Here is a 17,543-nt window from a genome sequence, read left to right as displayed (position 1 = left end):
GGTAGGGACAAGTGGCTGTGCCTTTGTCCCTTCTTGGTAACCGCTCATGGTCACCTTGGAGAAAGCCTGGCTGAAAACCTGGGTGTTTAGAGTTGCATCAGCGAGACACCACCCCAGGCTTCTGGCCTTTCCCTTCCTCCAATGCACAGAAACAAGAGTGTGTGTCTTGAGATACAGTTCATAAAAAGCTCTGCTCCAATATGGTTTTGGCTGGACAGAATGGTTTTTGCTGATGGAATGGGCACTCTCAGACCATTGAGATGCAGAGATTTAGAACTTGGTTGCAAAGGCTTGAGGCCGGTCCTGTCACTTCACAGATTCTGGCTTGGCAGAAGGAAACATTTCCTATCTTCTTGGAGAAACTTGTCTGAACCTCCCTATGGTAGAAGGACTTGGGTATCCCCAGAGGATTGTTTCTGTTCAATTTATTCATCTAAACATCCAAGAATCCATCTGACATCTAGTGAACCTCTACTCTGTATGGGTCCTTATTTCTGGGCATTGAAACAGTCATGGATCCTGCCTTCAAAAAGCCTCCAGTCCGGGAATGAAAGTGGACACGTCGCTGACCCGGGAGAGAGCACATGCCATAAGGGAGGTACTGATGAGAGGGCTGTGAGTTCAGAGAATTCGGGAAGGCTTGCTGGAGGAAGTGAGATTTGGACGAGGCACGAAAGGGGAGACAGGATACAGAAATAGGGAGCGAAGGCATGTTGGACTGAATGGCCAGCGCAAGCAAAGCCTAGGAGTGGGATGCTCCAGTGTTTAGGACAGAGCTTATTATGGATGTATAATCAGTTTGGAGAAAGACTGGGAACTTCTTGAAACACCTCTCGTGTGCCTTTCACTACTGGAAGAGTGGTGCTGTGCTTGCCGAATGGATTCTCAAGATCAGGCCTGGGTGCAGTGGCTGACATCTGTAATCCCTGCACTTTGGGAGGCTGGGGCAGGAGGCTTGCTCACACTCAGGAGTTCAAGACCAGCTTGGTCAACCTAGCGAGATCCCGTCTCTATGCATGCACACACAAAATTACTGGGGTTTGGTGCCGGGTGCCTGTCTGTAGTCCCTCCTACTCAGGAGGCTGAGGCAGGAGGATCACTTGAGCTCAGGAGTATTAGGCTGCAGTGAGCTTTATCACACCACAACACTCCAGCCTGGGTGACAGGGTGAGACCCTGTCTCAAAACCACAAAACAACAAAGATCTGCCTGACGGCTTTTTAGTGTCTGGAGTTGGCCTGTGTGTGCATTCTAACCTGGCAATGTTACAGGTAGCGCCTGCCTGGAAAAATGCTGCACCATCTATCTCTGCCTTTGGGGGACATTAGCGCAGAATTCAATTGAACAGGTACCTGTTTAGCATCTACTGTGTGACATTTGCAATTGGAGAGCAAAAATACAGAAGGTGGCCAAGCATAGATGGAGCAGCTAGCACGCCCCGGGCGCTTTGGATACATGGTCTCATTTGAACTTGAAAATCACCCTGTGAGGCTGATGGTTCTATTCAGGAATAAATAATTGTCCCAAGATCACAGCTTAGTAGCAGAGACAGGATTTGAACCCAGAGCAGTCTGCCGCCACCGTGCAAGGACCCAAATAACGGGATAAGCAGTTCTAGGAAAGGTATAAACACAGCTTGGCAGTTCAAGGAGGGTGAAATCCGCTCCAATTGAAACAGCATCATAGAAAAGGTGACATTTGGGACTGGGCAGGGTGGCTTATCCCTGTAATCCCAACAGTTTGGGAGGCTGAGGCAGGAGGATTGCTTGAGGCCAGGAGTTTGAGACCAGCCTGGCAACATAGCGAGACCCAGTCTCTACCAAAAATAAGTAAGTTAGCCAGAATTGATGGCACACACCTGTTGTCCCAGTTACGTGGGAGGCTAAGGTGGGAGGCTTGCTTGAGTCGAGGAGGTTAAGGCTGCAGTGAACTATGATCATGCCACTGCAGTCCAACCTGGGCAAGAGGGAGACCCTGTCTCTGAATATAAAGGAAGAGACGACATTTGGGATTCACTTTAAGCCCGTGGATTTTAGCGTGGTGATGTGCCTGTGGGCAAGGGAGGCTTTTAGGTTGAGAGAAGCTACTGCACAAGGATATGAAGGCAGGACAGCAGAGGAGCTTAGTAAATAGATATTGCTGCATAAAAGAGGCTGGAAAAGCAGACGACACCAAGCCTGGAATACCAGGGGCTGGTGGACAATGGGGAGTCACTGATGGTTCAGGAGCAGAGGAGTGACATGATGAAAATCAGGCTCTGGGAAAATGAAGCTGGCATCAGTGGACAGGATGGAGATGTGATGAAGGATGGAGGGTTTAAGAACCATTAGTCCTGATACTCTCGTTAGGGGTGTCACATTACTTGCTAGTGTAGAATTATTGCTGTTTTCTGTCTGCTGGTTGACTGTCTGATTCGTGTCTATCTCCAGCATCCAGGAAAAGACCAGAAGCATAATTTGCATAAAACTTATTGAAGGAAAGAATTAACTTTAGTATTCACTTCTCTGGTGGTGACATTGCAAAGAACCCCAGTGAAGCAGATGCATGTCCAGGAAATCCTAATCAGACTCCTCATTGAACTTGGGAATTCCACTGTGATTTCTGGTCACTAATTGAGGAAGGTCTTTACCTTTGCACTTCATGCATAGCTTTTGTTAGGTGCTAAATAGGAACAAAAGCAAAACCAATCCAAATCCTCTCATCAAAATTGGAGAGGCAAACTATGAAACATTTAGGTAAGAATGTCCCCTCCCCAGCTTTGACACAGTCCCGTTGCCTACTTTACTCATCCAATGAATTAGCACACATAAAGCACTTACAACAGTGCCTGGCAAATGCCAAGTGCACAGCAAGTGTTAGCTATTGTTAATGACTATCCATTCATTCTTTCCTAGAACACGAGTGATTTTTCAGTGCTAGCCATTATTTGTACATTTTCATGCATGTTATCTCAAACTTTGCCACAACCAGCCTGCTGGGGAAATGTCATACTTCCGTTTGACAAATGCAGAGACTGAGGCTGTGACCATTTATCAGCGCTTAGATTTTAATGTGCACACGAATCATCAGGGGGGCTTGTTAACTTACAGATTCTGATTCAGCAGGTCTGGGGTCAGGTCCAAGATTCTGCATTTTGAACAGGATCCCTGCTGCTGCTTCTGCGGCTGCCCCTGCCCATGGACCACGCTGAATAGCAAAGGTCTAAGCAGAACCACTGCTGCTAAAGCGGCAGAACAAAGCGCTCTACCTGGAACCTCCGAGTTCAAGTTCAGGGTTCTCCCTTCCTTTTTTTCAGTCTCTTTTGCGAGTCTGCTGCTGGGTATCAAGTGTTCTCTAGATACGCACACATAGGCAAACAGGATTTAAGCAGGCCCCTTGATCCCGTCATCAAACATTTATTGGCCAGGCGCGGTGGCTCACGCCTGTAATCCCAGCACTTTGGGAGGCCGAGGTAGGCGGATCACGAGGTCAGGAGATCGAGACCATCCTGACTAACACGGTGAAACCCCGTCTCTACTAAAAATACAAAAAATTAGCCAGGCATGTTGGCGGGCGCCTGTAGTCCCAGCTACTGGGGAGGCTGAGGCAGGAGAATGGCGTGAACCCGGGAGGCGGAGCTTGCAGTGAGCCGAGATCGCGCCACTGCACTCCATCCTGGGCGACAGAGCGAGACTCCGTCTCAAAAAAACAAAAACAAAACAAAACAAAACAACAAAAAACCCAAAACATTTATTGAGCCCTGGGAAAGCAAAGAGTAAAGGCTGGTCTGTGGCCAAAAGACAGCTTGGTTTTGGTGGGTGGGGGTGGGTGAGTAGCAGGGTTCACAGCAGGCTGCGCTGGAATCTTGCTCCTAAGTTTCAATGTTTGTTTCGTCGGACAGTTATACAACTGTTAAGATCATCAGGTAGGTGTCCCATTGGTACCTTAAATCCATCATGCCCAGGTGTCACCTCTCTCTAATCTGCCCCATCAGCTCCTTCTCCCTGTGTTTTCTGTTTCTGCAGTGGCCATCATCCTCAGATGGTTGTATGGCCTTCTTTGGCATTTTCTCAGTATATTTATTTATGAAAATGTGAGGGGACCAATTTCACTAGCCCAGAAGCACACTTTGCCCACCTGAGGAAGAGAAATCGAGGTTTAAGCCAAGCGCAGGTTTCTCCCTAGTGGCCTGAATGAAATGGACACCAGAGGGCGCCTCAGGACCACTTTTCCTGCAAAGGAGGTTTGCACTCTTTCCCCCACACAGGCCGTTTTTGCTTTAAGACATGGTCTTCTGGTGATACTTGGCTGAGGATTTGAGTCAGTTACAACAGCAAAGTACACACGCCTGTCCTCCCTTTCTTCTCCTCCTTCCTTTTGCTAGCACAGAGTTTCTTCACCTTTTAAAGGTCACAGCGATACATCCCTTTGATTTTTTTTTTTTTTTTTTTTGAGATGGAGTTTCACTCTTGTTGCCCAGGGTGGAGTGCAATGGCATGATCTTGGCTCACCGCAACCTCCATCTCCTAGGTTCAACGATTCTCCTGCTTCAGCCTCCTGAGTAGGTGAGATTACAGGCCTGTACCACCATGCCCGGCTAATTTTGTATTTTTAGTAAAGACTGGGTGTCTCCATGTTGGTCAGGCTGGTCTCGAACTCCCGACCTCAGGTGATCTGCCCGCCTTGGCGTCCCAAAGTGCTGGGATTACAGGTGTGAGCCACCATGACTGGCTCTCCCTTTGATTTTCTTTGCTCTCCTCCCTGCCCTCAAGGTCCTGAATGCTGTGCACAGGCCCTGAGAAGGGTGAAGGGAGTGGTCATTTGTTGAGTGTCCACTGTGAGCTTTGCCCTGTGCAATGCATTGGCAGGTGCTCTGTCATTGAGCAGGCGAATCCCAGTCCTGTAAGATTTCATCAGCATATAATAGATAATTCTATCTTTAGAAGTAACATCTGCTGAAATAGATTGCTTCCAGAATAGGCTGCATTTCTCCTGGTGGGAATCCTTGAGTGCATTACATTCTTCATGGCTTCAGAATCGGGAGGTTGGAGTCAGCCCTGGATGCTGAACCCTTTCCTCCTCCTCTTCCTGTGTCCTCACAGCTGAACGGCCCTGGGCACTCTGGTCTTTCCAAGATGACAACCAGCAGGCCTGGTTAACGTGGCCATACCAGAGCGTGGGTGGCTGATGACAACTTCATGAAGAAATGAAGCGCCAGGGAGTGGGGACACCCCCTCGGGTAGAACATCCCCTCTCTGGCCCCCAGGGGCCCATCAAAGAAGGGGTGTGGATAAGACCATCTAGAGCTGCTTCTCACTCTTAACCAATCTTTGCCAGTGTTGGGGATTTGAGGCCTGATGACACAGTGGGGACAATATTTTTAGGTTGGTATTTTTCATGCTTTTCACATTAAGCCATATGGCCAGAAATATTCCTTCCAGAGATTGCATTATCTTTGATAAGATTGTAGAATGTTAGAAAAAGAGAGTCACAGGGCCGGGCACGGTGGCTCACGCCTGTAATCCCAGCACTTTGGGAGGCCGAGGCGGGCAGACCACGAGGTCAGGAGATCGAGACCATCCTGGCTAACACGGTTAAACCCCGTCTCTACTAAAAATACAAAAAAATTAGCCAGGTGTGGTGTCGGGCGCCTGTAGTCCCAGCTACTCGGGAGGCCGAGGCAGGAGAATGGCGTGAACCCGGGAGGCGGAGCTTACAGTGAGCCGAGATCGCGCCACTGCACTCCAGCCTGGGCGACAGAGCGAGACTCTGTCTCAAAAAAAAAAAAAAAAAAAAAAAAAAAAAAAAAAAATAGAAAAAGAAAAAGAAAAAGAGAGCCACAGAAACTTACTGTCATGGAAAATTAAAAGAATTTAATGCTGGAATTGCAGGCAGGGCCACCCATGTCAGACTTGTTCCCACTGATTCCAGTGCATGCTGTCAGCACAAGGTAGGTGATCAGAAAATTAATGTATGAATGAAACTCTAGTGAATTAAATCCTAGAATGATTGACAGAATTTGAGACTCAAAGAACATTAGAATTATGGGAAAACATTATTCACTTATTCAGAAGAGGGAGTTGAAATCCCAGAAGCTGGTGACAGTCTTCTGGGTGCTGAAGGGTCCATGGCTCCCGGGGCAGGGTTCTTTCTACAGAGAAGGGATAGCCTGGGAGGCTAGTGATGGTCCAGGACATATCTCTGAGCTCTCAAGCAGGGATGGGGTTGCAGGGAAGGAATTTTCCAAAGGGAGGGCCTTTGGTGCCAGTGTTCCCCAGGCCTGGGACTACAGCAGCCCGAGGCGGGACCTCCAGGGACGGGGGGAGGCCGAGCATAGCCTCAGCAGGGCGGGGTGGGTCCGGTGCACAGCTTGTTGGGATAATGGGCATATTTGCGGTTGTAGGTGCCCAGGTTGCGGCGAAAGCAGAGGGCAGCCCTCTTGTCACACTCGCAGGTCAGCCGCTGGCAGGTGGTCCTGCCGGCTGGATGGGACAAAGTGAGTCAGGGACCACAGAGGCTCAGGACATGTGTGGGACAGCTCTTGGCTGCTTCTGGGTCCACGTTCTTGACCTGCACCAACTCCATTCTGATGGAAGCCCAAGCTCCCGGGTTGTTTCACGGATGGGTGAGACAAGAGACAAGGGCGGGGCGCACTGTGGCTCAGGACACCAGGGAAGCTGGAAGCTTGCCCTCGCTGTCCCTCCCTGCTCTCCCAAACCCAGGCTGACTGCCCTTAGCTGTCTCCGGCCTTAGGGACACCACGTGGTTCGCTAACTCTCACTGCCCCCGACCAGGGGGATTTCTAGGCAACCCCTGCACCCCTGTGTGATGCGTTGCTGATGGCGGATTGTGGCCATCAAGCAGAGAGGACAGCTACGAAATGACAGCAACTCAATCTGATGGCTATGTGTGCCCCAGAGTGGCGTGGGCCTAGGCTGGAAGCCACTGGGACCAAAGCTGGGGGCTGCTCAGGGCCCTCTGCCTGTCCTCATCAGAGTGGACAGAGCCCAGTTTTCTGCCCATACCCAGCCTGGGAATCAGACTTCTACCCTGACCTGTCCTTCCTAGAGCCAGCTGGCATCAGCTCTGTAGGGGCCCAGAAGGCTCCTCCTGTCTCCACTGCAGCTGCCTCTGTCACCTCTGCCTGCAGTGGCCCTGGCTCCCTTTTGTCCCCATGACTGTATCTCACAGCTCAGGCCAGGTGCCTCATTTCCCCTCTTGAAGGTGAGCCTTCGTCTCCCGTCAGGGCTCTGCCCACGCCTGCTATGTCAGCAACACCTAGGGTTGGAAGGGACTCTTAACGCCGAGCCGGTCAGCCTCTTTTGGGGGGCTCTTTCCAGGAGCTGGGCTGAGCTGGGGAAGTGGGTACAAGCCTCTCCGTTTTCTAGGTGAGGAAACAGAGGCTTTCCAGGGATTATATCACTTGTCCAAAGTCACAGGCAGGTGGAAGGTGACGCCCTGGGTAGAATCCAGAGCTTGTGTCTCCACCCACCTGCCTCCTCCCCTCAGCCCTGATCCTGGCAGGTGGCTGCTTCTGCCTTGCATGGACTCCCAGCGACAGAGACTCAGTACCTGGCACATTGCCCTGCCGTGTGGATGGCGGCAGAGGAAATGGAGCCAGCTCTGCCCCGCCCCCAGGACAGAATTTAGAGACCTGAGTCTGCCGCGACCTCCCGAATCCTTCCGCGCTGCACCATCCGCCCACCAGGCCCTGCCCTTCTTTCAGGCTGCTCCTGGCTTTGTGGCAGGGAGAGAGCTTGGCTCTCTCATGTGGGGTCCCTCGACAGTCTCACTTGGTTTAGGCTGCTTGCCTGAGCCTGGGACTGAAGGAAAGCTAATTGGTCCAAATGGGCACTGGACATGGCACAGCTGAGCAAATGGGTCCAGCCTGACAGTCCCAGTGAGAAGTCAGCCTTTGGAAACAGCATCTGCTGTCCCCAGTCAAAGCCCCAGCTCGTTCTGTCCTAAGGACTTCACCTTTAGCTCCTGTTGAGGCCTTGGGAGGGTGCCTGAGTCCAGCTCCTCTGGGCCCTGGCTCAGCTCAGACCCCTCTGCTCCTCTTTCCAGAGGCTGGAGCTGGGAGGTGTCTGTGGGTAGGGAGATACCTGGGGCTGACGGCTGCACTGATGGGGTACGGGCTTCTCTGGCCTGGGTACCTGGTGAACATCTGGGTCTCCACTGTTACATGCTAACGGGAAACCCCATGCCTCCAGCCCAGGGTCTCGCTCTGATAAGGCCCAAGGTCACCATCAGGAGGGGCTTCCTGTCTTAAGCTGCCTCCACCCACCTCACCGCAGGGTGTCTGGGTCACTTCAGGGCTGTCCACCTACCGCAGAAAATGCCACGTTCGCTGACAGAGAAAAGATACTTTTCCAGTTTGGGCTCACAGCCCTGCTTCTCCAGACGCCCGTAGCAGCAGTCGTGGGCGTGGCAGCACCTGTAAGGGTCATGGTTGACCTGGAGGGACCTGTGAGCCAGGCTGGGCTGGACCAGGGGCTGCTCGGGGGCCCCGAGCCCAAAGCAGCCCAGAGGAGAGATCAGCCTGAATTTTCCAGGTGCCCCCAGGCTCCCCTCCTTCTCCCAGGATCCTCCCAGGATCCCCCAGCTCCTCCATCCCCATGGAGGTCCCCCTGCAGGCTGCTTCCTCACCAGTCAGTCTGGTCCACCGGCCAGTGGGAGCCACCGATGCCGCAGTAACAGCCATAGTCGTTGTACTGCAGGGCGGACTTGCCTGTCATCTTCTCGATCATCACCCCAAACTGAACAAGGTTCCCGGTGACCAGAGCCGCTGTGGAGAGGGAGAGGGAGAGGGAGAGGGAGAGGGAGGGCCCCACCCCCCACCCTCTGCAGCCAACTTCCCCTGATGTCCCCTCAAATCTGATCACAGGCATCTCTCCAGTTGTCCAGTTAAGCTCACCTCCCCAAAGCAACCCACTCTCAACAACAACCGTGGTAATAAGTAATAATATTGCCAGTGACATCTTTTGCAACTTCGTCCCCTAGTCCTCACCTCCAGTGTGTCAGCCCCCCCAGTGTCCCCTCCCACTCTTCTATCTACTACGATGTCACTCATTCACCCCTTCCAGGGGCTCCCCACCAGCCACCAGTCCTCCCCAGGTGTCAGCCCTTATCTCACCCAGGAACACTCTGTCCCCCCAAGTCTCATCAGATGGCACTGGACCTGTCTCCTGACCACCTCAGCTGACCTCCCCAAATTCTTCCCGGTGCTCCTGACTCAGCCATGGGACTGAATCCTACCCACCTCGGCAGGTTGGAGCCAAACATGGAAGCTAGGGTAGGAGAAGGAGCCTAGGGTGTGCCATCCGGGATGCGCCAGCCCCTGGCCCATGCCCCTCACCCCTCCCAGCCTGCATTCTCCTCCCCTCTGCTCCAGCCACCGCTGGCTCAGGCAAAACTGGCCTCAGGGTCACCCTGGTGGCAGGAAGGGGGCAGCCTCCAGTGTTTGGCATCCACCACACCCTCGGTAGGGCCAGGCTCAGGGGCATCCAGGGAGCTTGGGGTGGCCAGATGGGGCAGAAGGCTGAAGGTCACAAAGATCACTTACCCAGGAGGCAAAGGAACACCAGCACGTGGGGAGGTTTCATCCCAGGTTGGGGGGAAGGGAGGTGCACAAGGAGCACAAAAGGCAGCAGAAGAAAGCAGCAGGGCCACCTCTGATCTCAGGGAGCCTCCTAATTAGTTAAATACCCAGGTCCTGTCCACTCCCTGTCATTAACCCGTGAGTGCCCAGTGATGCAACGATTCTTCCAGGTCTGACACTTTGGCCAAGTCCCCGGGGAGGGGCCAGCTGGGGCCTGTGGGCTCTGCTTCCAGGCAGTGTGGGGGATGGCGGGCAATCTCGTGGCTCTTTCTACTCACACCCTTCCCATCACCCACGCTTTCCAAAAACTCATCCATTGACCACGCTGTGAGGCGCGGGCTGTGCCGGGTGCTTGTCATTCTTGGTATCTTTTCCTCATCTCCACTTGACTGAGACTCAGAGAGACTGAAAAACCTCAGTTCTCACAGCCTGGAGGTGCCCAGGGCCAAGTCCATCCTGTTTCAGAGTTTCCACCCAGGCAGAACCGGAGGCAGGAGGCCCCGGCCTGGCCTGGCACTTCCCCTCCCTGACCCTCCTGCTCTGGTCTGTGACTGGGATCACTGACCGTGCACCTCCGTCACCGTTCAGGGCCTGGGAGTCGCTGGGTCTGTGACCTTGGAGTCCTGGTTCCACTGCGTATTAGGCGGCCGTGGCGAGGTCCTTTCCCTTGCTTGGAACCTCGGTTTTCCTGCCTGTATTATGAGGATAGAAGGTGTTCGTCTTGCCTCCCGCACAGGAGGATGGAAAACTCACACGCAACCAGGCAGCCAGCCCTCACCAAGTACTTGCTATGCACCAGGCGCTGTGCCAAGCCCCTTTCAAGCAGGACCACAGCCCCATCACGTGGGCGCTGCAGTCATCCCCATCTTACAGAGGAGGGAAACTGAGGCACATGCATAAGTGATGAGCTAGAATTTAAACCCAGGCAACATAAAGGGCTTCACCTGGGCCAACTCATCCAGCACGAAGTGGAGGTGGTGCCTAGTAGCCACACTACTTTTAACCCCAACAGAATGTGTTACTTTCTTATAAAAGTAGGAGAAAAACCAGTACCATCCCACCTGGATTATATTTGTCTTCAAACCAACACAGTCATAACATTTAATATATGGAGGAAGAGCCCACAAAGGCTGATGTGCCCAGGGCCCGTGACAACCGGTGTACTGCAGCCCTCGGCCTAACCAGCGGGCTCCAGGCTTCAGGAGCTGGTCTAGGGCCTGGTGCCAGCCTCCGTTCCAGGAGAGGAGACTAAACCCACTGAGTCTGGGTCTCACCCTACAGGCTGGAAGGAATCCTGACACAAATTCCCTGACCCCAACCAGCTGGAGGATAGAGGCCCGGGGAGGTTTCGCCTTGGAGTAAGGAGAGGAGGGCTGAGTGTTTATACTCTTGTGTTAAAAACCTTTTATCGGCCGGGCACGGTGGCTCACGCCTGTTATCACAGCACTTTAAGAGGCCAAGGCAGGTGGATCACTTGAGGTCAGGAGTTCGAGACCAGCCTGGTTTACATGGTGAAACCCCATCTCTACTGAAAATATAAAAATTAGCCAGGTGTGGTGGTGTGCGCCTGTAATCCCAGCTACTCAGGAGGCTGAGGCAGGAGAATCGCTTGAACCTGGGAGGAGGAGGTTGCAGTGAGCCGAGATCATGCCACTTTACTCCAGCCTGGGTAACAAGAGTGAGACTCAGTCTCAGAAATAAATAAATAAAATAAGAGTAAAGCCCAGGAAACCCTTTTCTCCCTGCCCCTCCCATTCATTTCCTGCTAATAACTCCTCCTGGGACTCTCTTCATGCTGGGCTCTTCTCACCCTGATTCAGAGAAGACTTGCGGGGAGAAGGGGTCAGAGAGGTGAGTCCACCTGCCCAGGATCACCTAGCAGCTGTGAGTCATGGTCTCCTGAAAAGAGAGACCTTTGTTCACGATTTCCTTTTGATCTCCTGGCAGCCCCTGGCTCTCCCGGCCTGGGTTACGAGAGCCCAAACAGTGAATCACTGAGGAGTTACCTTCTAAACAACTGAAAATTAGCGTCGATTCCCTAGTAGGTTTGGCCCACAGCCATTCCTGTGGTGGCATAAGGGGTGTTTCCCAGGAAGGGCCAGGTTTCTGAGACGATCCTTTTTGTGACCCATTTTGAATCCTGGCCTGGCTAGGACAGGGCTCCTTCAAGTCCCTGCAGGTCTACACCTGTAGCAGAAAAGTAAAGACTGTAGGGCCAGAGCCAAGCAGAAAAAGCCAGGCAGGCTTCCAGGCGGAGGTGCTCTCAGTTGAGGTTTGAAGTTGGAGTGTTGGTAGGACTTGTTCTTGGAGGACAGTTCAGACATTTGGGGAAGGTAATTGATTTTATGGTCTCCACCCATTGGCACAATGCGGTAGAAAGCATCAGCAAGACCAGAGCTTAAGTGATGGCTTCTGCACTTAGGGGCTGTGTGATCTTGGCCAGTCCCATCACTTCTCTGAGTCCAGCTTCATCATCCATAAAATAGAGGTAACTAGACTGTCCTGTCAAGGTTGTAGACCAGAAGAAATGGAAATGAAATGAAATGTGTAAAGCCATTGCAGGAGGCCTTGCCCGGGAGCCATAAATATTGGGTCCCTCCTTTTCTCCTTTCCCTGGCCACGGAGAAAGCAGATGCCCCAGGAGCTCAAGGCACTTACTCCCACTGGGATATAGCATGTGGCCTGGCCAGGGCTCCCAGCACTTTGATGGGATTACTGTCCCTACTTGAAAGGTTTTAACTTTCACGATGGAGGGTTGTTAGGGTGGAGGTGAGTGCAGGCAACAGGGCCCAGCCTCTCAGTGATATCTTTTTTTTCTTAGTATAAATTTCTTCCTTTTAGCTTAGAAGCCACCACCATCATCATCATCATAATCACTATCAGTATCATCATCATCATCAATATTACCATCATCACCATCACCATCATTGTCATCACCATCAATATTACCATCATCATCACCATTGCCATCACCATCACCATCCTCATCACCATCAATATCATTTATATGGTTTTTATCTGTGTCCCTACCCAAATCTCACATTGAGATGTAATCCCCAATGCTGGAGATGGGGCCTGATGGGAGGTGATTGGATCATGGGGGCAGTTTCTAATGGTTTAGTACAATTCCCCTAGTGCTGTTTTCTAATGGTTTAGTACCATTCCCCTAGCAGCTGTGAGTCATGGTCTCCTGAAAAGGGAGACCTTTGTTCACCATTTCCTTTTGATCTCCTGGCAGCCCCCGGCTCTCCTCGCCTGGGTTACGAGAGCCCACACAATGAATCACTGCGGAGTTACCTTCTAAACAACTGAAAATTAGTGTCAATTTTCACCACCTGTAGAGTACCTGAAGTCCGGTGGCGCCAAAGAAATGAGAAAAGACAGGTTAAGAGTTCATAAAGGTGGGAGCCAGGGGGCCAGTTGCAAAATGGAGGCTGCAAAAGGCTCAGAGCTCTGGTCTCCACACTATTTATTGAGTACAATTATTTAGATCTAAGAAGCAGATGTTCAGGGCGAAACAGTGAAAGGGTGGCAGTGCATCATAGGCGTAATTTATAGCAATAGTGGTTTAAATGAATCTACTTTGTGCTCAAACAGTATATCTTTAACTTATCGGAGAGTAGCTAGTGGGAATGGGCTTAATTAGGGGTCTGCACGTCTGTCCACATTCCAGTGCTTCAAAGGAGTGTCTTTCTCCTTGAACACAGTGTTTACAGATAAGAGAGCGAGTCTCGCTCTGAGCATGCGAACATGATGGCAATTAGGAGGCTTTCCTCCTCAGAGGCCTCTAGTGGCTTTCCACAACTTATTGTCCTATATTTTTATGGCCAGTTTATACAGGTACCCCACAAGCCCTTTTCCCAACATGCCCCCCCTTTTTTCTTTTTTAAAACCGCCATTGCTCTTATGGCTTGTTCGTGGTGTCTGGTTTTTTTTTTTAGAGGTGTCTTTTGCATCTGTAGACTAAAAGCCAACAGTATAAACAGATACACATTAAAGCACAATTTGCAATAGTTGATCCTCCAGTGGTCTTAAATCATTTAAGAGGGTTTACGTTTGAAAGTCCATCAGCAGCTCCAGTGAGAGTGTGTTAGTTCCAGGCAGGAGAGTTAAATGAGCCTGAGATGCTTTAAAAACCTGTTCCTTAAATTTGGCTATATTTAATGTTAAATTTTTATTCTTTCCTTCCAGATGATGTCTAACTTTTTTCTAATGATGTTTAGTACCATTATATGAATGGGGAGTTATGCAGAAATCAGAAGTATTCCAATTACATTGCATTTGCAATCGATGCTCTAAGCTCATTATACGATCTCCTATCTAAATAACAGTCTAAGATAATTTGTTTGGTTTGCCAATTGTTGGTCTATCTGGGTCTGAGAATTCTACAATTTTGCGGAATTCTTTTGTCAATTATTTACATCTTTTGCAGTTTGAACAGAGGAGTGTAAAGCAATTCTAGCAGCCACAGCAGTAGCTGTGACTGCAATAAGGCCTATAATGACTGCTATAAGGGTAAAAATAAATTTTTTTGTTCTGGTAAACACTCCTTTTAACATTTCTGTGATGATATGAATGGAAGGAGAGGCTTCCTAAGGTCTATTGAGGGAAACCGGTATCCAAACTCCTTCTCTAGCCTTCACCAGCAACACAGATGTTTTTACATCAAATGTGGAATCAATACAGGTGAAAAGGCGACAGTTTTGACAAGTAATAGTTTGAGAATTAGGTCGAATATCAGTATTTCCGAACATCAACATAAAAGGAGGCTTGAAACTACTTTGAATGGGCACCGTTCAGTTGGAAGAAACCTGATATACAAATTGAAGTCTCTCACTTTTTTTTTAAGATAATATTTTTCTTCCTAAACCTGAACATGAGATTGGGCCATTAACTTCCATAATTTTGGATGTTCAGGGCCCATTATTGGATTAATCATTTTAGGTTGTGGGCCGGCTGCACCAAAATCGGTCCAAGTTATGGGAAACTGGGCACGTTTTTTAGTGTAAATAGTGTCATCTTTTTGATTGTATAGTATCTGTTTTAGTCCTGTCTTGCATCTATTATTCTCATTGGTACAATTAACTGCAAAGGTCCCCTTAGGGGACCAATCAATGACAATTCCATAGAAATTATTTTGTAGTACCACAGCGTGATCAGAGATGCAATTTTTTCCCAAATCAATATTTCTAAATTCTTTGACCATTGTTGAGGTTGTTGACACCTCTCTTTTCTGGGCTTGAACTGTTTTAATTGAACCGAACTTTGTGAATGATCTGGGCTCCATCCAGAAAATAAATGATAGGATACCGGTCTTTGATTATGACCTGGAATTTTAACTAGCCAATGTTGTCAGTAGCCTTTTAAGCAACCGATAGCCGGCCCTATGTAAAGAGGGGGGAACTGATAACCCATGGACACATTTATTAACATTCCTTCCTCCTCTGGGTGAGAGGGCCCATGAGTATCTGTAGGCTCAGGCATCCAAACACTATCATTAATATAAACCTCAACTGGGGGTTCCAACTACGTGACAGGCCTAATTAAAGGCGGAAATGGGACATATGCCTAATAGGTATAATTTTGGTCTGCTGTAGCCACAGGGAGACTTACTGCCATAGTAATTACTGCAATTATAGCCACCATCAGGTTACTTGCGGTTAGTGGTTTTTGTTGTGCTTTTCGGTTTTTTTCTGCAAGCTGGGTCAGCCTCTTGATCTGTCCTCAAGTCGGTGGGCTTGCTTGATGGGTTTTGTTGGTCTTCATCTGGTCGGCTGAAACATTCATTCGAGCCATCAGGCATGCTGGGAGGTGGAGATCTTGGTTCCAAAATCCTTTTCTCTTCTTTGGAATTTTGCTCATGGTAGAGTTTAAGACGTCTTGTAGGTACCTAAACTGGAAGCTGGTTTTCTCCTGGGGAAATACAAGCAAACCCTCTTCCCCATGTTATAACTCTCCCTCTTTCCTAGGACTTTGTCTTAAAGTCCTTCCACCACACAGGTTTTCCCTCATGAACATTTACCTTCTGTCCTGTTAAATGCTGTTCAGCTGCTGTAGTAACGTGATTCCGGGAGATGTTCAAAAAATTTAAGGTAACAAGAGCCCGTTGTAATTGCATATGAGGGGTGGAATTTTCCCTATGTCCCTCTATTTTCTGTTTATGTAATTGCATTTTTAAGGTTCGATTGGCTCGCTGAACAATCGTTTGCCCTTGAGAATTATAGGGGATACTCATACTGTGTTCAATGCTCTATTGTTTTAAAAATGTTTGGAAAGATTTACTAAAGTAGCCTGGTCCATTGTTTGTTTTTAATTTTTGTGGAATTTCTACAACAGCAAAACAGGAAAGCAAGTGTCTTTTTATATGTGCTGCAGTCTTGCTGGTTTGGCAAGTAGCCCATATAAAATGAGAATATCTATGATCACATGGACATAAGAAAGTTTGCCAAATGCAGCGACATGGGTGACATCCATTTGTCAGATCATGTTAGGTGTCAACCCTCGAGGGTTAACACCAGTTTCTTGATGGGATAGTTGCAGTACCTGGCACTGAGGACGATGTTGTACAATGTCCTTGGCCTGTTTCCACATAATTTGATATTTGTTTTTAAGTCCTGCTGCGTTAAGGTGTGTTAATGAGTGGAAACTTTGGGCATCAGTAAGTATGGGGGAAACCAACAAGTCAGCTTGCTCATTAGCCTCAGTCAAGCATTCTGGAAGACTGGTATGTGCTCAGATATGAGTTACATAGAAAGGAAAATCCTGAGTATGCACGGTTGTTTGTAAAGAGTTGAACAATTGATAAAGCTGTTCATCAATAATATATTTAATGAAGGCAGTTTCAATATGCTGAGTAGCTTACACAACATAAGCTGAGTCTGAAAGAATATTAACTGGCTGATTAAAATCTTTTAATACTGTAATCACTGCCTGTAATTCAGCTCTTTGGGCTGAGGAAAAGTTATCGTGTGTTTTTGTTGTATTGACCCTTCTCACATTGTATGCCCCATTTGTCCACAATTTTAACAGGACCCTGAGAACTTTTGTGTGTTATTTCCAACTTTTAAACCTGCCATTGCCTGGCCTAGGAGGTTAGCTTTGTATACATGTCCTCCAATGCCATCACAGGCTTTAATATATTGACTTAATACCTTGTCTTTTGGTGCTTTTCTTTTAACAGGTCTAATGGCCGCCTGGCACTCAGAATTAGCATTCTCAAAGGCCAATAGTTGGACAATTGTCTCTCGGACATGTGCGTCCAAGATAGCCTTTTGAGCTGCATCTTTTAGGCAGGCAATGAAGTCTGGGTAAGGTTCATTAGGGCCCTGTCTGACTGAATTAAAGGAGGGATATGTAACACTGGGATCCTGAATCTTCTCCCAGGCCCTCATACACACTGATCTGATTTATGCAATGGCTTCATCATTCATCACTATCTGTTGTTCTATTGTACCCCAGGTTTGTCCTATTCCAAGCAATTGATCAGAGGTAATGTTAACAGGTGGCTGAGATCTAGCATTTCTATGCACCTGATTAGTGGCCTCATCTGTCCACCAAGGCTTAAATTGTAAAAATTGAGAAGGTGATAAAGTAGACCAAGTTAATGTCTCCCAGTCATAGCGGCACAGACATTTGTCATAAGCCACAGCCTGTAATAAGGTCTGAACATAAGGTGAGTTAGGTCCATACTGCCCTATTGCTTGTTTTAATTTTTTAATATTTTAAAAGGAAAAGATTCCTAGTGAGCCTGAACATGCCCCCCAGTCTGCTGAGGTGGTATTATAGTCACTGGAAACTACCAAGTCTCCAAGTCCCCACTTTCTCGTGACTGATGAATGGAAGCCTGTATGGCCCCTTCTCCATAGTGAACTGCAGGATGAGCCTGAATATCCCCCTCTCCATAACAAACTGCTGGTCAGGCAATAATGGGCACGGCGAGCTGAGTCTTGGGCTCCCTCCCCCTA

At 49.1% G+C, this 17,543-nt stretch overlaps 1 protein-coding gene across 1 annotated transcript; it reads right to left on the bottom strand.

Moving 5' to 3' along the window:
• Positions 1-5,779: 5,779 nt before the first annotated feature.
• Positions 5,780-10,055, bottom strand: PLA2G2E (phospholipase A2 group IIE). The gene is made up of 4 exons (XM_004024810.5): positions 9,544-10,055; positions 8,628-8,766; positions 8,309-8,415; positions 5,780-6,460 (listed from the first exon to the last, which is right to left on the bottom strand). Exons 1-4 carry the CDS (start codon positions 9,581-9,583, stop codon positions 6,318-6,320), a joined length of 429 nt encoding a protein of 142 aa, XP_004024859.1. The 5' UTR covers positions 9,584-10,055; the 3' UTR covers positions 5,780-6,317.
• Between the last annotated feature and the right edge of the window lie 7,488 nt (positions 10,056-17,543).

Source organism: Gorilla gorilla, chromosome 1 (assembly GCF_029281585.2).
Source record: "Gorilla gorilla gorilla isolate KB3781 chromosome 1, NHGRI_mGorGor1-v2.1_pri, whole genome shotgun sequence".
In the NCBI taxonomy this organism is placed as follows: Eukaryota; Metazoa; Chordata; class Mammalia; order Primates; family Hominidae; genus Gorilla; species Gorilla gorilla.
This window is presented reverse-complemented; position numbering and strand designations above follow the sequence as displayed.

Excerpts from the sequence above, each read along its gene's own strand:
- PLA2G2E (XM_004024810.5), bottom strand. The coding sequence starts at position 9,583 with ATGAAACCTCCCCACGTGCTGGTGTTCCTTTGCCTCCTGG. Across the intron at positions 8,416-8,627 it reads CCGGTGGACCAGACTGACTG|GTGCTGCCACGCCCACGACT; the intron begins GTGAGGAAGCAG and ends TGACCCTTACAG. Across the intron at positions 6,461-8,308 it reads CGAACGTGGCATTTTCTGCG|CCGGCAGGACCACCTGCCAG; the intron begins GTAGGTGGACAG and ends TGTCCCATCCAG.